Raw genomic sequence first — 21578 nt, 5'->3', positions numbered from 1 at the left:
TTATTTTGAGTTCTGAATTTTTTTCTAAAGTCATTTTAACTTTGCATTTCAAGGCGAGTATCCCTCTGCTTCCCTTACTGGATTCACATATTGTAATAAAATGATACTTGCTTTTCACTGCTATGTATAAATATCCACATCATCACCCCGCCATCCCCACCAATCTTGTCCTCTCTTCTACACAATCACAGTTTGCAACATTTACACCACAGTCTGTAAATGCTGCAGTTGTATTGATGCCGCTATTATAGAATAGATACAGAGACCTGGCCCATGAGCAGTTATTCTTGATTGGCTCAGTGACTTCAAGATGACTTCATGGAAGATTAAGTCTCTGAGTTCTTGTCTCTTCAAAAATAATCACAAAGAGTTTGACACAACACAAGATATATATATATATATATATCTCGTGTATTTTTTTTTTCAGTTTAAAATGCACCGAAAGGTACATTTTTATAGAAATGGTCCTGATTCTTTTTGATTATCCTCATCTTTGACAGTGATTTTGAGAGCACCAGGCATTTGTCCTGTTTCACGCAGAGAAGCGTGAGGGAACCCTGTGGGGTAGAAATGAAGATCTGCACAGGTTGGTGGGTATGTGAGTATCAGTGTTGCTTCAGTCCAGTGGTTCATACTCTGTATGAGCACTTGAATCACCTGGAGAACTTTTTAGATTAATCTGTGCCTTCAATCACTGTTCAGTTCAGTTCAGTCGCTCAGTTGTGTCCAACTCTTTGCGACCCCATGAATCACCACACGCCAGGCCTCCCTGTCCATCACCAAATCCCATAGGGTTTTGATTTAATTGGCCTCGGGATGATGCTTGGGAATCAAGTTTTAAAAGGCCCTCAGGTCATCCTGGGCTTTCCTGGTGGCTCAGTGGTAAAGAATCTGCCTGCAATGAAGGAGACATGGGTTTGACCCCTGGGTCAGAAAGATCCCCTGCAGGAGGGCATGGCAACCCACTCTAGTATTGTTGCCTGGAGAATCCCACAGACAGAAGAGCCTGGCAGGCTACAGTCCACGGGGTTGCAAAAGAGTTGGACACAACTAAGGATTAAACAACAACAAAGGTAGAGCCAGATTTGCAAATCTGGAGTCTTTCCCTCATTCTATTCAATGCAGATCAGCCATGTCAGGGCGCTCACAGCTGACTGTCTGTCCTCTCTCTCCCAGAGTTCTGCAGAACAAGGACCTCTAGTCCACGATGTCACATGGAATACCAGAAAATTCCTACCGTCAGCCACACACTGATGCCCTGACTCAAAGACAGACTCTGCTCCTCTGGGAATTTTATTTTGTTTTATTCTATTGCTATTTCCTATAATTTAATTTTTATTGTTGAATTTCTAAACTGAACGTACAATGAACACCGGTTGCTTAGAACATCTGTAACCTGCTGGCTCTGAGATTCTCAGTATCCAGAGTCCTTCCAGGAAGTTTCCTGTTGGACCCTGGTCCTCTCAGGTTGGGATTCATGGTTCCAGGTTTCCCTGAGTCCTTAAATATGGAAATTGCATTTCTGTTTCTCAGGCTCCTTAATGCTTGGATGATTTTAGAGACAAAAAGGTGTCTTTGCTCTGCAGTAAGGACGCTTTGTAATTTTTTTCTCCTTAATGACTCTGGCTTTGAATATATTTTAAAAATTGAGTTTTTCAACATCAGTATTAAAGTTTCATAAGACATAATACTACTTACAAATAAAATTTTATACATGATTAAAAATCAGTGTGTTGCATGATAATTTGGATTAGTAAGAAAAGGAAACATGTTCCTTTTAAATTAATCATGATTACTTACCTACAGAGTAAACTGGCCAAACTGAAACGCACAATTAGGCACCTAATTGCGTTTTAAACTTGGCTGCATGCAGAAAGAGATGATCGCATGTGCCTAATAAAATTAATTTCCTCATTTTTGGATGAAACATTATCTTTTTATTTCCATAAGAACTTGCCAAATAATCTAAAATATTAGTTTGTGTACCTACATAGGTACATCCTATCAGGAAGTAGTTATCAATTTCAATCTAAACTATAGTGACCATGTTAAAATTTTTTTTATCATAGTTCAAAGTCAACATTTCATTATCTAACCATTAGTTCTACAATAATGTGGAATTCAATCATCATTTGAGAAAAGCAAACAGACCAAATTAAGCTTGTATAGAAACGGAAGTCATGAGAAAGAACAAACTGCCAAAAAAAGCAGATGCAATCAGGGAAGAGAACAAGAAGACAACTTAATTCTGTATTATGGCTCCATATCCTAATACAAATATGACAGATCACCAACGAATTCAAGAGAACACATACTTTGTTCAGTCCCTTGGTAAATATTCATAAAGGGTTCCCTATGAGGCAGACATTGGTCTAGACCCTGGAGGCATGAAGATGAAAAGACATGCTCCCCGTTTTCCAGCAACTTAAATCCTTGGGAGATAAACGTGCAAATAAACAGCAGAGCTACAGTAAAACTCCTGCCTTAGTGGGGGCCTATTACCCCCAAGGGTGATTCCTTCCTAGAAATGGACTTCTTAAGCCCACACATTTTAGAAGTAGACTTTCTGGCTCAAAGAGATATTGTTCCTCTACATTAGTTGAAGCCCTGTAAGTAACGGTGAAGAAAGATGGATCTACTTGAATATAACGCAGCAACTGGAGTTTAAACACAACTGCTGCATTTAAAATGATCAGGGAGAGATTTGATTTAGCAACATAATTTTAAAGGCTTGGAGGTTTCCACTGCCTCCTTGGGTTCCACTGCCCTTCAAGGGCAGCCTAACCTTGAATGCCAGCCACTTTCCATTCCAGACATGGGCAAACTCAGCCCCTAAAAGAAAGAGCAACAGGATCTAACCAGTCATGCTAGTTGTTAGGACTTCTAGAGCTTGCTCAGAGAAGCTTACTAAATCTGTATATCTCATCTCCCAAACCACACCTGTGGTTTCCCACTCATGCCTGAAAGTCACTGGCATAATCCATAAAAGTCTTTGCACTTTTGAGACAGGGGGAAGGATTTAGAATCAGTTCCAAAACCAGATAAGAGAGGACAGAAAATTAGAATGCTTCACATCTATCGCCTTCTAAATTTTTGTGAATCAGAAAACTACATCATTGGCCAAATGAAGAAGGTCCATCTAACTATTACGCTGGAAATTTACTATGCAGCTGTACTAAAATATAAGAATAAAAATTTAGGTGCTATTTGCAAGATTCAGTTTTTAGAAATATCAACTATTTGTTTTATTCAGTCCAAGTTCAAGTATTACATTCTCTCCAAAGGCTGAAGCCTTTAATTCATATATCTGGAAAGTATTCCTCAATCAAGGCAAGATCTTCACATGTCCTTTCTGAAATTCAAATAGTTATCCCAGAGTTCATTATGCCATCCTGCATAACACTGTCTAGGAGCTGTGATGACTGAAGCCATAGGGTAGGAATAGGATTCATCAGCTACTCTTCCTGATGTGTGAAGGTGGACAGGCTGGGTTTGAAGCAGTTACCCTCCAGGGTGGACAGAGATGCTATTCTCTTTTTGGGCGATGCAATCCCCATTGTACAGCTGGTCCATTGGGAAATGAAGCCACACCACAGGACAGATTAAAAATACCTAGATTTGGCTTCCAAAAGAGTACAACCACCACCCTGTTACACACCAAAAGATTTTCCTCTTATGTCCTAGGTAAGAGTGTCCAGGATGTTTTTAAGTGTACCTGGGCCTTGAAAGTTTAAAATAAAACTAATTCATTTTCAAATGACTCCAGCAGATGTGCCATGGACTGAATGTCTGAGTCAGCTCCTTCAGCCCCTTCATATACTGAAACCCTGACTCCCAAAGTGATGGCATTAGGAGGCGGGGACTCCAGAGGGCGATGTGGTTTAGACCAGGTCATGAGGGGTGGGGTTCCCATGATGGGATTAGTGCCCTTGTAAGAGGAGACCAGAGGACTCTCTCTCCGTCTGTCTGCATCTCTTTCTCTGCCCCCACTCGACCCCTCACGTAAGGACACAGAGAGAAGACTGCAAGCCAAGGAGAGGGGCCTCATCAAAGCTGACCATGCGGCACCCTGATCCAGACTTACAGCCTTCAGACTGCGGAGAAGTACATTTCTGTTGTCTATGCCACCCAGTCTGTGATATTTTGCTGTGGTTGCCTAAACAGACTAGGACACATTTTCAGAGCGTAACATATGTGTTTAGAATTCCAAGGTTTTTTTGTTTCAATAATGAAATATGCACAACACACATGGAATCGTAACAAATGCAACCATACCAACTGAATGCCAGACGCCAAGTCTGTGTGTGATGGCACATTTCAGGACTTAACAGGACAAGCCATGAAGAAACGTACACATTTGAGCACATTGTATTCGCATACAAGCATTCCCCATATCTCTGTTACATAGCTGATGCACTTTCACTAAGTATTTCGTTAGCTGTCTTCTATTCCCAGAATTACTTTTCAGTTCTCAAGTACCCATCAATGTCTAGTATTCCAATTATTTAAGACTTACCTTGCTTACAAGTTAAATGTGAAGGGAAACCAAGTCCTGTTGATTCAAGGGGTTCTTCGAGTCAAGAACCCTGAACCTTACTCAACAAATATTTTTAAATCCTATAATTAATAATTGAAGAGATATTTAACTCTATATAGATATTGTTGCATATCTATATAGAAAAGGCTGTATGTCATAGACTGTACGGTAGAATATATTAAAATTTGCAATTGCGTTTCTTAAATCCTATAGACAGTCTGAACATAAACTATCAGTTATGTAATTAATGTCTCCATTTCATAAACACAGTAAAATAGAAACAGAAAAGGTGTTTTATCAGTAAGACAGACCTATCTCGTTAAAGCCACTGTAGCCCAGCTCTTGCCTGCTAAGTCCCAGATCTTCAAGGTCCATGCATTTAAATCCTGGGGGGCACTGGTAGCCTTCTTCCAGCTCTGGGGAGCAGTGTGTATCTGGGATGGCTAAACTATTCCAGGTTACATTTCTGCAAACAACACAAAAAAAGGGATTTGACATTTTCAACAAGTGTGTTGATTACAATGCATAATGTAATCACTGTTCATTAATGCCTGCTGTATGTGGACACGGACCTAAGATCCCTGATCCATGGATGGTATTCATCACGTGAAGGCCATATTGAACATTCTCAAATGACATGAGATTCATCCACACAGAAGCTCTTTATGTTATTTTTAAATTTTTTATTTTACAGTGGAGTAGAGCCAATTAACAATGTTGTAAGAGTTTCAGGTGGACAGCAAAGGGGTTCAGTCACACATATACATGTGTCCATTCTCCCCCAAACTCCCCTCCCATCCAGGCTGCCAGATGACATTAAACAGTTTCCTGTGCTATATAGTAGGACATTGTTGGATATCCATTTAAAATATGTTAATAGCAGTGTGCACATACCCACCCCAAACTCCCTAACTATCTGTTCCCTGCATCCTTCTCCAGTAACCACAAGTTCTCTAAGTCTGCACAAAGCTCTTCATAAGAGCATTATTGCCATGATGGTGTTTGTCATAAAAGACAAGACCCAGCAAAGTAAAGGAAGGAATTTTCCTGCAGATTTTCAAGGCTTGTAAACTTGTCTGGGGGTTCTGTGTTATTCACAAATCCTTCTCCTACTGTGGCCACAAATGTTACTTCTCTGCTTCTAAGCAACAGCTAATGATAACAGTCATTTTCCATATGGTACAAAAGTACCGTGTGTGAGCTTCAGAAATGACACTCAGCCTTCTTCTGCGTTGTCAGATGTGCAGTTCAGACAGAAATCCAGATAAGCAAGGTAAGACTGAAGGAACTAAAGTTATCACAGTGGAAGGAGAGAGGCTATGCAGTGATTTAGCTCCGGAAATAATACGAGGTTTTTTTTTAGACGACTGGCGATATAACTCCTTTTCATCTTTTTGGAGGATAAACTGGAATTTAAGTTGATGTGAAGGATTTAGGTCGGGAAGATCCCCTGGAGAAGGAAATGGTAACCCACTCCAGTATTCTTGCCTGGAGAATCCCATGGACAGAGAAGCCTGGTAGGCTACAGTCCACGGGGTCGCAAAGAGTCGGACACGACTGAGCGACTGAATGGAATAGAACGGAACGGAAGGATTTAGATATGCAACGCTTTTCTTGGTCGTGAATACAGATAACCACTGGAATGGTGAATATGGAACCCCATCGTGGGCTAGCCTTAAAATGAGCCCCAAGTAGCTGCTGTCTGAGACAAGTGGCATGGCTCATACAGGGGGCCCAAGTTTAGCCTAGAGAATTCACAAGTCTTATAAACCCTTGATTTTAGTACAGTCATTTCCCACTGCGTCAGTGTTTCTAAATGGGGACCAGCCTGAGGACAGTCCAGTCTTCCCTGCTTATGGCCACATTCAGACAGATGTGTTGGGTCACATTTCTTTTCATCAATATCTTCTTAAATTCATTTTGCTGCTTTCTGCCCCTTATACAGCATGTTTTCTCTAAAGTCTGATGCCTCACTGCACGATCCCTTAGCTGCTTGAGGCCACCAGGCACAAGCAAGAGCATATACACAAATTCCTACAAAGACATACACAATTTTACTCACGCACACACACCACACACACACTCCATGCCTGGTTCAGTCAGAACAAAACTCTATGCTTATTCCTTCAAGATTCTGCTTCAGGATTCCTTCAGGATTCTGCTCTTCATTAGTGGCAACCGAGAGAATTTACACATCTCAGGGAATGTTCAAATGACTGCCACATTTTAAGCTGGTCCTTTGGACACCCACAAGCAAACCCCAAGGAAAAGGCTCTAACTGTGGAAATCACCACTTGGTAGTATCAGAAAGATAAGACTTTAAGCACACATGTCGGTTAATTCCCCTTCTTCCAAATTCTTGCATGGATGGGTGCTAAGTCGCTTCAGTCACTTCATTCACGTCCAACTCTTGTGATCCCCACGGACCACAGGTTCCTCTGTCCATGGGATTCTCCAGGCAAGAATCCTGGAGTGGGTGCCATGCCCTCCTTCAGGGGATCTCCCCAACCCAGGAACAGAACCCACATCCCTTACGTCTCCTGCATTGGCAGCAGATGTAAGATTTGTTCTAAAAAAGCAGTTACATAAGCAGAATATCTGCAATATAAAAGGTGCTCCATAACCATTGCTATTGATTTAGTTAGAAATCTATTGTACATATATCATCAGAGTACTTTTATTTCTTAAATATTGTAAAGAAAATATTTCCAATATCCCAACTTGTTCTTATACCTCCCACTTGGCAGACACCTCGGCATGAGTCCTCAAAGGTAAACAAAGCAGTCCTTTCTCATCTTTTCAAAAAATGTTTAAATATAAGTCAAGAAGACTTCACAGTCCTTTGCATGACTCTGAGGCACTTATGATTTTACATATTGTACAAAATCCTCTCGTGATAAAGTCCATGGAAATTAAAAATTAATATTCTTAAGTTTCACCATGCTTCTATCTTTAATTCTTCTGACCTTTCCGTTTTTAAAAAATCTCATTGTTTTGTGAACAGAGTTGATAAAACAACCATTCCCTTATTTTCTAAGTACTCTAAAAGGAATACTTAAATTTTATTTGGGCTAGTATAGAAGACTACCCCCAAATCCAACTTGATATCATCTCTGGTCTTAGTAATATTTTATAAAATACCACCAAGTCCTAAAAGCTGCCACTGGATGGAAAGTGAAAGTGAAGTCGCTCAGTCATGTCCGACTCTTTTCGACCCCATGGACTGTAGCCTGCCAGGCTCCTCTGCCCATGGGATTCTCCAGGCAAGAATACTAGAGTGGGTTGCCATTTCCTTCTCCAGGGGATCTTCCCAATCCAGGGATCGAACCTGGGTCTTCTGCATTGCAGGCAGACGCTTTACCATCTGAGCCACCAAGGAAGACCAAAAGTATCCAGTAGGATGGATGTGTGTGAGACACTCAGTTTGTGACCCCGTGGGCTGTAGCCCTGCCAGGCTCCTCTGCCCATGGAATTCTCCAGGCAAAAATTCTGGGTTGGGCTGCCATTCCTTTCTCCAGGGGCATCTTCCTGACCCAAGGATCAAACCCAGGTTTCCTGCATTGAAGACAGATTCTTTATAGTCTGAGCCACCAAGAAAGCCCACTGGATGGGGGAACCATGAAATGAACTGTCCATAACTGAGATTTTTCCTTAAGTCCCACAGGAAATAATCCGTAATTACTCTGCAGCAGCGGGGAAGAACCAGAACAGTCCAGAGTGCCTGTGATGTGTGGTCCCCTACCTTCTGGTCTCATAGCAGATGGCTCAGTCATTACAAACATTAACCTGAGCTCCTGGTTGAATCTTGCTCTCCACACAGTACACTTTTATACGCTTAACATTTACATTTCCTTACCTTTTCTAATTATCTCATTTTTGGGGATGAGATGTCATTATTTGATACCATGAATAAATTTCTCTCCTTTCTCAGGAATGATAATAAGGTCTCAGGAAAATCTTCATCTGCTCTGTTTCACCCAGCAGCTCCTTCTTACAGGTTCCTCTTTTAGCTTCAGGGGGATTTCTGCCATCACATTTGGCAGTTTGCAATACCTGTTTCCGCCACAGGCCACTGGTCTTCTCAACTCTCTTTAGGACAGGAACTGTCTTGCTTAGTCAAATCCCATTATTTGTTCCATAACTCCCTTAGGTCACCATTCATTACTGGAGAAGAAGCTAAAGCTTTACTAGTAATGCTATAAACGAAGCAGTACTCAACCATTCCAGCACCAGGAATCAGTTTCGTGGAAGAAATTTTTTCCAAGGACGGGGAGGGGGATGATTCAAGTGCATTACCTTTATCGTGCCCACTTTATTTCTATTATTACTGCATCAGCTTTGCATCAGATCATCAGGCATCAGATCCAGGAGGTTGAGGACCCCTGCTATAGAGGACACAGCGGAGATGCCCATCTATCTGCTTTACAAGAAACTGGGTCCATTCAAACGCAAAGCTGCAGGTACTGAGTTCCTGCTTTATTTGCCCTGTCTGCTTCACAGATTAACACAATCAATTCCAGAGGTCAGCCTTGAAACCTAGCACATACAGGTCTCTGAACAGACATATCTCTGCCTGAAAGCGGTCCTGTTATTTGGCTACCATGTGTGCAAATCAATTAAGCAAAGATGGGAACAATTGTTAAAAGACAACTCCGAAGAGAAATGCGGTCGTGACAGCGCCTGGCAACCCTGATCTCTGGAAGCAGAGCGTCATTCCGTAGAGCTTAGTGTCTGTGGCTCAGAGATGTTTATGAGAAAAGCCTAGTTAAGAGGCAACAAAAGGACACAAAACGTTGGAAAATTCTTTTCAACTGGGATTTGTATGTGTTTCATTCTGACTCTGGATGTGGTTTGAGTCTCTAAAAATAAAGCAAATTAAATGTCTGGGCTGGAGATGGTAAAATGGTATCGACAAATTTTCTTCTTGAGAGACTTCCAAAACTCAGTTAACTGAACTGAAAATACAAAAGAAAAAATGGCATCAATGGTTGGTCCTTGAAATAAGTCATCCAACTTCTGAAAACTGTTTTTACAAGTAACACTGCTCATAAAACTGTGTGGCTAGTTACATATCTTCTCCTCACATACTAAATGAAGACTCTCGGAAAGAGAAGACAAAACACACAGGCGTGTGCATAACGCAACTGCACAGACTTGACAACACAAATCCAAGAGAGAGAAACGCAGGCATCTCCCCATCACTGCTATGTCTCGAGTAGCTGAAACGTCTGCCAACGCATATGAGATTCTTCACAGTACACTCTTTTTTCTTTTAAGGATAATGTAATGAGCTGGAGCTACGAGTCAGCATGTGAGAGGTCTTTTAATATTCTTTTCTCAGACGTTCATTTCTGAGTCCTGAGTACAGCGTGGAGCTGGCTGAGGGGACTTACTGAATGATTCAGGGGCCATGAGTTCAGATAATACTCCCACCCGTCTTCCCTATTTGTAGTCTATTCCCTGCGTCAAAGTTAAGTTTGCAGTGTGATGCCTAATCTCCTACTTGGGCTAACACATTTGAGAGGTCTTGCCTTTCAACTTGAACAGAAGTGGGACCTTTAAACCAGGCTCCTGAATTCACCGCTGTTAGCACACAGCCGCTTCCTCACCCAGAAGCTTTCCTTCCCCTCACTTCTCCTCTATTGTCTCCTGCCCACACGATACCTTTTTCCACCTTTATATTCATTCATGGAACAATCTAGACACATTCTGCAGCCCACATGCACTTAGAAAGAAAACTGCCTACAGGTTTCCCTCCGTGCATCTCTCCCCTCACCCACACGAGCCAACCGGTGCTCACCACTTCCTTCAACTTTCCTACCCTGAGTTTGTACTAATTCATTGCTCTTCTCTACTTTTAACATGGCTTGTCTATTTTTTAAACCATTTCTCCTTTGTTGCTTTTATTTAGCAGCTTGCTTTTCTTCCTCTGTCCTTTTCTTCATTTCTGCTTCTTTATCAATCTGTCATAATGTTTTTATTCATCTAACTATAATATATCATTAACCATGCCTTCAATAGAGTGACTGAGCACACACACACACCTGCGCTTGTAAGAAAGAAAACATATATTCCAAAATGGCAACATGTAAGAAGAAAGTAAAAACCAGAACAAGAGAAACACACGTTGATTAAACGATGGTATCAATGATGACTAAAGACTCAGTAGCCAAGAGCTTGGGTTTCCATGCCTATAAGAAGTAGAAAACAGAGTCCTGAGCCCCTGTGAGGCTGGGGTCGGGAAAGGTGACCCTCAGACATACAGACACATTAGTATTTAAATGGGTCCAGGGTGTGATACCGATGAGGGGATCATTAAATAGGTCAACCAAGCACAAGAGAGATCATAGCTACAGATCCAAATATAGACAGGGAACTAGTAAATGAGAAAGGCAGGATTAAATATTGTGAGCAATGACACACAGTAAGTAGTGTGGGGATAAGTGCCTAACTATATGAAGAAAATCAGATTTCTACTTCACGCTGAAATGCTTCTAAATAGTTGCAGTAACAACAACAATAATAAATACTTGACATACAATAAACTGTACATGTTAAAAAGAACAGCTTGGGAAATTCTGATGTATACACAGAACCACAATCAACACAATGAACATACTGACCAATCCCCAAGGTTTTCGAGTGCCCCTGCATCATCTCTTATTCCTACCTACCCCAACCCTTATGCCCAGGCAAGCAATGATTTCCTTTCATTATCGTAGATAAGTTTGCATTGTCTAGAATTCTGCATACATGAAATCAGAGAATATGTACTTTTACATCTAGGTTCTTCACTCAACGTAATTAGCTTGAGATTCACCCAAGATATTGTGAATATCAATATCTCATACTTTTTATTGCCAAACAGTAGTTACTATAAGTGGGCTTCCCTAGTGGCTCAAATGGTAAAGAATCTGCCTGCAATGTAGGAGACCCGTGTTTGATCCCTGGATAGGGAAGATCCCCTGGGAAAGGGAATGACTACCCATTTCAATACTCTTGCCTGGAGAATTCCATGGACAGAGGAGCCTTGTGGGGAATAGTCCATGGGGTTGCAAAGAGTTGGACATGACTGAGCAACTAATACTTTCACAGTCATAGTATAAATACACTTGTTAATCCATTTACCTGTTGATGGAGGCCAGGAGTATTACCAAATTGGGCTTTTACAAATAAAGTCTTTGTATGTGTTTGTATTAGTCACCCAGTTGTAACACAGACCATGGAGAATACACAAATACTTTTAAAACAATTGAGACACAGGTTTTTCACATGAAAACTGCAGAAACATCCTTGTAAGTCACTAGGTTAAAATGCAGTTAGTAGATAAACTTACCCTGGTTTCGTATCATTTACTACACAGTGATAGGTAAATGTCCCAAACATCTGAACTCCTAAAATGCCATAAAGAAGTAGGAAGAAAAGGAGGAAGATGGAAACACTCCATATTTGTTCTCCGGATCGCCTAGGAGGAAAAAATAAAGTAGGTAAGACTTACCCAAAAATGTCATAAACATTTCCCCTTAATTTATGTAAAAGCAGTGCTTACTTTAAAATATTTGTAATTCTGGTCCTTGGTAGCTCAAATCGGAAATAAATCCGGAATGCCCGGATCATAATTAGTGGCCGTGGGATCCGCAACATGCCCCAAGGAGACATCTGATCAACTATGTCAGCAATTTCAAACACCTGCAAATTCAGAGGTGAACAGACAACTCAGACTTTCGCTCAGCATTGCGTGCAGTCAGGACATATACAAACAGTATCACATAGCACAAGGCATAGCACAAACAGCATTAGATCACACGGCGTCATAGCATGGCTTGTAGAGAAGATACAGACAGACAGCATCACAGGCTGTCATACATATACCCTGAACTATGCTCCCACATTATCATCCACTTTCTTTGGATTATATTTTGAAGCTATAGCTCTCTAAAGAGAAACAAATACATGAATGATTGAAAGTGTCATTAATCTTGTTCATTTCCTAAATGATTCATCAAGGCACAGTTTTTATTGCAAAAATGGAGCTAAGTATGCCAAGTTTTCCTCACTACTAACAGTCTTTGGTGGAACTTTTCGAGTATCTAGAACACAGATTAACGGAGAAAGAGTTAATAAAAATATTATTAAAAAGAATTCCATTTACCAGCAGAGGCAAGAGGATAATTAGAAAATGTTTGTCAATCATACAATAGTTACTAAATGGAAAAGAACACACTTACTATGCAGGATGAAATTAATTTTTAGAGACGTGAGCTTTATAAAAATAAGAACAGCTTATCAATACGCACCATGATGAGTTTCTGGGATGGATGATGAATTTATTTTATTCTGAATTTTTTAAATGAAGAATATAATAAGTTCAGTTGAATTAAACACAAAATCAAGCCTGAATGAGCGCCTGGGAATGAATTTTACTGTTTTTAATAAAATCTCTCCTTCAGGCCTTTTTAATATATGTTCCCCACTTCTCAAAGTAAGGAATTTTCCATTTGCAATACACTATTTATGCTAACCAATATATATCCCAATGTATTTATATTATTGTAGCTATTTTTAGTGAGAATTTATTCACTTAAAAGACTGGACTTTTGATTTTTAAATTCAAATTTTTATTCTAAAAATACAGAAACCTAACTCCATGTTCTTTCCCTTTATTTCAATGAATATATTTCTAATGTCTGTTTAATGAGAAATAATCTTGTATGATACTGATTGAAAAATAATTCAAACATCTGACTGATGATGATTAAAATGTCAGGCTTTTAAAAATCAATAAATATTAAAAGTGTTTCTAGACAATTACACAATCACATTATATATATATATACACATACATATATATTCTTTAATATATCAATTTAGATTTTCAATGCAAAATAATGCCCATTTTGGAAAATATACCCTTGTAAGTTAAAAGTGTTTAATTACCTGTAACACCAATGAAACCCAAAGGCAAAAGACCATAAATCCATCAAAAACACACCAGCGATCTTTCACGTAGGAACTATCCCCCTAAAAATAAATTTCACATGGTGTTATCAGACAAAATGAATAATTTCATAAAAATATCTGTGGAGGGAATAATCAAGTGTTAATTTGGTATAAGTTATCTACAATTTTGTATCATAACTGAACAGACTTTCAAGAGGAAAGTCTTTCAGCATTTTAAATGACATTATATATGAGGAAAATAATTTCTAAAACACAAGTAACTGCAGAACTTTGCATGTAAAATTGTAAATTCATGCAAAGAGAAAACATCACTATTTTTACTCTTAGCCGCATTCTACCACGTAAGAAGCCAGAGGTCATCCTACTTAATAAGCAGCTCAGGTCCTAAAACCAACTTTTCCTACAAGAACCAAGAGGACACAGTGTTCAGTGAAGGACTTTGAGTCTCAGGGAACAACCAGCATCAGTAGAGAATTAACCGGTAATTCACCTTGAACTGAATTAGAGGTGAAGATGAAGAAATGTGCCTGCATTTTTGAAATAAACATATGTTGACTTTAACTGGGATTATAAGTATAAAAGGAAGATAAAGAAGGCATGCTGCTTCCACTTTTTAACAGTGAGTCTATTCTGACACTGGAGTGCATTATTTTTATAAAACGGGACTTTTAGGAAAAAACTTTCCTTTCAAATAACAAAACAGTACACCCTATGAGGTTGAAATTGGAAACGTTTAATAGAAAGAAAGCCTTCAATAGCTTGCTCAGGACTGCACAATTAAGTCACTAGTTCTGTAGTAATCTGTGAAACTCAGTTCTGAATCCAGTCACATGGTTATCAGCGCTGAGTCAATCTGTTTAGAAAATAGGAACAGAAGACCAAGGCTTTCAATAAAATGGTAGAATATGTTGCAGGATATTTAGGAAAATAAAGTAATTTTGAGAACCTTCCACCAGGAGTAACAAATAGGTTGTCAGAAAGTTTCCTCGAGAGGTTTCCAGAAATAATTTGTTGTTTGCAAATCTAAAGGTCAGTCAGTCAGTTCAGTTCAGTCGCTCAGTCGTGACCGACTCTCCACGACCCCATGAATCACAGCACGCCAGGCCTCCCTGTCCATCACCAACTCCCGGAGTTCACTCAAACTCATGTCCACAGAGTCGGTGAAGCCATCCAGCCATCTCATCCTCTGTCGTCCCCTTCTCCTCCCGCCCACAATCCTTCCCAGCATCAGAGTCTTTTCCAGTGAGTCAACACTATACATAAGGCCAACTAATTTATAATAAAGTTATAATCATGGTGGGAAAATTAATTCTGTGGAGAGTTAAGAGAAAACAATGCTAGTTCTCAAACGAATGCACAAATAATTTTACCACTGGCACAAAAATCAACCAGACTTGGTGTGTATTCAAGAAGACCCACAAAAGAGTTATAAAAGCAAATTTGGGGTTTGGGTGACTAACAGGACAATGACCTATTAAATTAGCATTATGATCATCATACGATCATATCTTAAGAAGATAAAACTATATCATAAAATGCTCCTGGTTATGCATTCCCATATGTGCATGTTAAGTATAGAGAAAATAATTAAGGGATAATATAGCTGCTTTCAATATCTCATGAGGAATCTTCTACCATAAGCATCAAATTTGCCTTGTACACTGTACACCTTAAAATATGAATTAATTGTAAAACTAAATACAGACAATATAACCAATAAAAAGTGAGTCTAATTTTGACTACCATCCTAAAAGATAATAAAATACAAATGTTTAAGCTGCACTTTGGAATTTCCCTTAAGTTTTGCTTGATATATTGAACAAATCTGTTAATTTATTCACTCAGTAAATAGAACATTTCTATGCTCTAGGCAGCATTCAGGCACTAGTGATACAGAAGTGAATAAAACAAAATCACCTGCCCTTATGTAACTTATATTCTCAGTTATTTTTTTTAAAATGTAAAATGCACATATATTATATTTTGATAAGTGTTATCAGAAAAATGGGCTTCCCAGGTGGCGCTAGTGGTAAAGAACCCATCTCCTAATGCAGGAGACATAAGAGATGCAGGTTCGATTCCTGGGTTAGGAAGATCTCCAGGAGGAGGGCATTGCAATCCACTCTAGTATTCTTGCCTGGAGAATCCCAGAACAGAGGAGCCTGGCAGGGTATGGTCCTTAGAGTTGCAACAAGTTGGACACAACTGAAGCCACTTAGCATGCATGCATGCAGACAGAAAAATTAAAGTATATATTTTCAAATCAACTTTTATGAAACAAATATGTTCCTTACTTATATGTTAAGCAAAAAAGTGAAAAAAAAATCACTTGATCTTTAAGAACTACACATAACTGTGATTGTTTTAAAAATATAAAATAATTCCAAAATGAACACAGAAATTTTATGAGGCTCAGCAGAGAACTATTTTAAAATAGGAACGATTAAACATAAATGTGAGCCAAGAAGGAGAATATTAATAATTACAGATTATTGGGTACACAAGCACTCAAATAAGATAAGTTTATATAAGATTTTTTCCAAACAGTATTATTTCATTCCTGTTTTAAAATTTAAAAATGTTTCACACAGTATCACTACAGTTAACCTCCTGTTGCTCATAATTTGCCTTAGTAACAAATTATATTCAATTAGATACAAGTTGAGAGCTTCTCATTATATTGAGGGTTATTTAAAATATAAAAAATGAGGATAAATAATGGTATTTCCCAGGGAGGGGAACAGAGTGGCAAGGAGCCAAAGGTGGAAAAGAGAAATAATTTTCCCAGAATATCCATACATGTGCCTTTTGACTAATGGTCATGTGTTACATTTTTAAAATAGATCGTTCAAAGCTAACTTTTTTAAAAGGTGAAAATTCTCGCATTAACAAAAATCACTCAGTTGGTGTGAATAAAGTCAAATTTCAAAAATATCACCCTCACAAATTTACAATGTAAAGTCATCAGTAACAGGGTTGGCTGAATTTTTATTTACTATATAGATTTATAAGTTAAGGAAATTGATGTTGCAAAGCTAACTTGAGTATATTTTGAACTCTATCAAAGGATGGATTATTTCAAGTCATTTTAGAAGTTCCAGTTGGATTCCAAATTAAACAAAAGCAGGCAAACACACAACTGACTCAATGGACATGACTCTGAGCAAACTCTGGGAGACAGTGAAGGACAGGGAAGCCTGGAGTGCTGCAGTCCATGAGGTCGCAAAGCCTCCAACGCGACTTAGTGACTGAACAACAATGCAAGCACATTCTAATTTCTAATGACCTCATGAAAACTGGTTTAGCAAAAAAGTTCTACTGTATAGTACAGAAAACTATTTCTGAATTATGAAGTCATTTGAGTTGAATTATCTGGAAGGTTCTCTGTGTTGGATGTTCCGGAAATTCAGAGTGGTATCTGCCTGTCCCAACAAAACCACAACAATCTAGATTGCATGGAATAGTCAATTAAAACTAGCTTCTTTTAACTTGCCTGGTATGCTGCTGCTGCTAAGTCACTTCAGTCGTGTCCGACTCTGTGCGACCCCATAGATGGCAGCCGACCAGGCTCCGCCGTCCCTGGGATTCTCCAGGCAGTATTTTTTGGTTTTGGTTTCCAGGAGTCATTCAATATTTATAAAAACCTTTGAGCTGTGTAATAGTGATTTGGGATACAAAGGCCAATAACACTCAGATATTTCCCATCTTTTTTCTTTTTAACCTTTTGCCCTTTAGCATTCATTGTCCTTCATGCTGTTCTGTCTTTCTGAAAAATTCTCTGCAGTCTATGCCAATTTTTTCCTCCAGACTTTGGTTTGACCACAGCCCACTCTAATCAGTGCTTTTGATCGTATATATTGCAACCAACAGCAACTCAGCTCATGTATATAAATAAGGTTCATACCATGTAACGGACAGAATAGTCCTTTGTAACTCCCATCCAGCCATTTAATTAACTTTTATTTTAGTTCCTATAGTTTGGGTTTCCTACTTAAATCTTCTCTCAACATATTCTCTGGTGTTGTATTTTTTAAAAAGGTCTAATTTCCACTCCACTGTCAATGTTTGAGTTTGCTCTGAAGATTAATAGTATCTTGAAACTTTACACAATTTCAGGCGGTATTCCCACTACCTTGCACCATCATTAAATGAATGATGAGATAAGCATATGAAACATGTCTTTTGAGCCTCTGTAGATTATAATGCAGACAGTAAGAAGTCAATGGTTATGCTTCATGAATGCTAGCCATTCACTGAAACTACTAGTACCGTCCCTTTAAAGGAATGATTCTTTGTATCATAAAGAGAAAGATGTAGTACACTGAAAGGTAACACCTTAAAGTTAAGACTCTTTTTCTGAATAATCATGAAAGATCACAGATGAAATTATGAGATAATTTTTGCATATTTCTCAGATTAGTGTGGTTTGAATCAGCAAAGCTGACATGCCATGCAAATAGGAATTGGGTCAAAGTTTAATATGGGCTTCCCAGGTGGCACTGTGGTAAAGAATTCGAGTGCCGGTACACGAGACGCAAGAGCCAGAGGTTCAGTCCCTGGATGAAGAAGATCCCCTGGAGGAGGAAATAGCATTGCCTGGAGAATTCCATGGATAGAGGAGCCTGGTGGGCTCCAGTCCATGGGGTCACAAACAGTCAGACATAACTAAGCACAGCAGCACAAGGTTTATATAATTTCTGCATTATAATGAGATTGCAAATATGACTGAATTGAAATTGAAATCATATCCATCATTATCAATACTCACTAAGGCTCCATAAGGACAAAATACCTTTTCATGAACAGAATACAGGCTCTGAAACCTGGCACTCTGAAGTATAACTGAAGATAAGCGAGACCCTGCTGTGTCTCCCACATTTTGTTTGTACAAAAGCTCTAGTCTCCTGGGCTCTCCTGGAGTTCTAAAGAGCAAACTCGATCAGGAAAGTGAGAAAATACAGAAACAAAGGAAAACAGTTTAATAAGGCCAAATAATAGCTGAACCATAAAACAAAGTCAAGGACCTGTAATTCCTCTTCCAGGGCTGTAGATGAAATTCTGAACCATATTCTTGAGTTGTTTTGCAGTTACTAAAATCCCACCAGGTGAAAGAAGTTAACGGCATGCTGACCGCCAGCACCTGGACCCAGACTAGCTGGAACCAGAAGGTAGTTACCACACCACCAGCTCCATGAGTTGGTCATGCACTCCTTGATCTTTTCCTCAGCTGACCTTTAAAATCCCTTCAGCATTAGCTGCCCATACTCCTTGCCGGGCTCCGAAATAAACACCGCACTTGCCTTGACCCGGTGTCAGTAGATCGGCTTTACTGGGTGAAGGTGAACAGACCCAAGTTTGGTTCAGTAACATAATCTCATATTGCACTTCGTGTCTGATATGTTTAGCTCACTGTCTCGTTTTCAGTTTGTATTTTCAAAGACTCTTCACCATAACTGCTTAAATGGTGCTACAATTCAATGTATCAATGTCCAGATCCTTTTAAAATCCTACTGTATTCATGTTGAAGTTATAATACTTGCAAATAATAAACGGTCCGTCCCCTCTGCTTCCAAACTATGGAAACAGAACCTAACACACATGAAGGCCCATTGGTACTTGAGAAACTGTAATGTCTCCCAATATGAAAGAAAGGTTTTAATTTGCTTGTTGCATCAAGAAATGAGGAGGAGAGAGTGCTTGAGTTGTGGGCAGAAATAAGCAGGCTGGTGCCTGAGGAGATGAGTTATTCAAGAGCTGTCTATCAATCTTTATAAATGTAAACACTTGGAGGCTGCCAATCAATTATACAGTATAAGAAAGGAACTTAAATTGCCATGCAAGGATTTAACAAGCAGAGTAAACAAACACATTTACCTGAAGACAGTCATAGGGATGGAGTTTGCAGTCACAAAACAATATGCATGGGTGTAGTTTCATAAGCACACGATTTATTGTTCTGCATTCCCAGGGCCCATCTGTCACTGTGTCTTAGCATTATTATTTATTACTTCAACAATGCTCAGAGGACGCATGCTACTTTTCAACCAGGTCTGTTGCCAGATGAAAAATAGACAACTGAGAATTGTCTGAAGACTTCACAGTCTGCACTACATGGAATGTTTCACAAAAACACAAACATATATCACCCCAATGCTTTATTTTTGCCTATAGGGATTTGGTTGAGCTACAATGCTTCTCAGAACAGGAATTCGTGGGGGAGCCAATTAGAAACAAATGATTGGGGAGTGAAAATTAATTGGCAGATATAGTCAAGCTTGGGAAATGTTATAAAAGATGTGAAATCCTTCAAACAGATGCATGCCTCTAATGAAACTTTCGAAGGACACTTCTTGCCGGAAGGACTCTGTGCTTCAATTTCTCTCTCCTGCAGTGCATGGAGCGTGTGAGCTCCACCGTGAACTTCTCAAATACAAATCAAACCATGTCACTCGTATTCTGATCCCCCATGCCTGTTAACTGACCACAGAAAGAAGACTGAGCTCCTCATAATGCTGCAAAGTCCTCCGAGATGCAGCTGGTCTCCCTTCCCAGGGTCCTCCTCAGCTGTTCCCTGGGCATGCCATCTGCTACTCCTGACTATGACTATGCAGAGCACCCCAAGGCTCCAGTCTGTTCCCAGGCCATGTGTCTCAAAGCGCTGCTTTCCTCTCTCTGTGCAATCCTTTACTTCCCTCCCCATCACCGCCGCCAGAGCCCACACCTCCTTATCCTTAAAGACAAGACTTCAACATTCTCTTTCTTTAAGACTTCTCTGGGCAGCCCCAAACAGATTTTGTCACTGTTTTTTGGTGCCCCCTTCCCCCTATAACTTTTTCAGACCACTATTACAGAATTTTCCACAAAATACTGATCTCTCACTATCTGAATTCTCACCATACACATGTTCACTATGCACATTTGCAAAAATACTTGCCCCAATTACTGTGTAATTAGAAGAACCACTACTGTGTATCTGCATGTGTGCGACCAAAACGCTGGCGGTGTCCACAAATCCTGCAAGAAGGTAGGGTGTGCATACAGCTCCACAGCTCTTGGGGGCTAAATTTCGGGCTGGCCTTCTTTACCTACTTAACAATTGCTAAGTATTAAGTTCATCACTACCTTCTCTTCCCTATTTTCTGCATGAAGATTAGCCTTTCCAGGGACACAGGATTTGAGTCTATCAACCCAAATAAAGTATATGTGTAAATCATGTTCTATTTTAAGCATCAGGTTACACTTTTCTTCACAAATTTTCACTTTTGAAAGAAGATGCACAAATATTTTAGTTGGAAATCAGTACATTGTAAACATTCACTATTAATAAGCTAAACTTAATAGTGGACAATTTCTTTAAGAAAATTTATTTCATCAAGTAAAGACCAAGCAAGTCTAAACAAACCAGTTTAAAGAAAGGGAGTCCCATCAAAAAAGCACTAGGATCAAATGGTTTCACAGGAGATTTCTGCCAAAAGTTTCAAGCTAAAAGAGTTATTCAGGTTATTCAGATTATTTTAGTGCACAGAAGTACATATACACAGCATATACATAGACTGAATAGCTAATATCAAACCTGATATAGATTAAACAAAATTTAAATATGAAAAGTGATAATAAATATAATGAAATAGTACATTAAAACAGAACAAAATTCTGTTATGACCCAGCCAGGTTTTTTCAGGGAATGTAAGGATGGTTTGATTACTAGGAAAACCACACGATTATGAGTCAAGGGGAAAAATAATGATTCAACAAAATGTAAAAGCTGTTCATGACACAACTCTCAAAAGTTGAAATTTATGTTTAATCCCTTAGCATGATAAAATATTCAAACTTCAAACCCCCAAAAATAGACCCGGTGCAACTTTTTTGAGTCATGACTCAAAGAAGCTAACTCTAAAATACCCGTGACAAGTGGGGCATCATGAATATGGATTGGGTACTGGCCTACAGTAAGAAATTATTGTTAACTGTGCCCAGTGCAATATTTAGAAAAAAGATTTTATCAGTCAGCAATGCATAAGATGTTTCTAAAATAATATGATTTCTCAGAGTTGTCTTTAAAAGAAATAGAACTGGA

At 39.2% G+C, this 21578-nt stretch overlaps 1 protein-coding gene across 2 annotated transcripts in view; it reads right to left on the bottom strand.

Moving 5' to 3' along the window:
• The window catches only part of NALCN (sodium leak channel, non-selective), a 270915-nt gene that overhangs the window by 242622 nt on the left and 6715 nt on the right, over positions 1-21578 (bottom strand). For both annotated transcript variants that reach the window (XM_055426858.2, XM_088842841.1), the window contains exons 3-6: positions 13475-13558; positions 12087-12226; positions 11874-12002; positions 4849-5003 (exon numbers count right to left, since the gene is read on the bottom strand). In XM_055426858.2, coding sequence (XP_055282833.1) covers positions 4849-5003; positions 11874-12002; positions 12087-12226; positions 13475-13558 — 508 coding nt within the window. The remainder of the gene's footprint in view (positions 1-4848; positions 5004-11873; positions 12003-12086; positions 12227-13474; positions 13559-21578) is intronic.

This window comes from Moschus berezovskii, chromosome 13 (genome assembly GCF_049115385.1).
Source record: "Moschus berezovskii isolate FMDL1 chromosome 13, NW_MosBer_1.0, whole genome shotgun sequence".
In the NCBI taxonomy this organism is placed as follows: domain Eukaryota; kingdom Metazoa; phylum Chordata; class Mammalia; order Artiodactyla; family Moschidae; genus Moschus; species Moschus berezovskii.
This window is presented reverse-complemented; position numbering and strand designations above follow the sequence as displayed.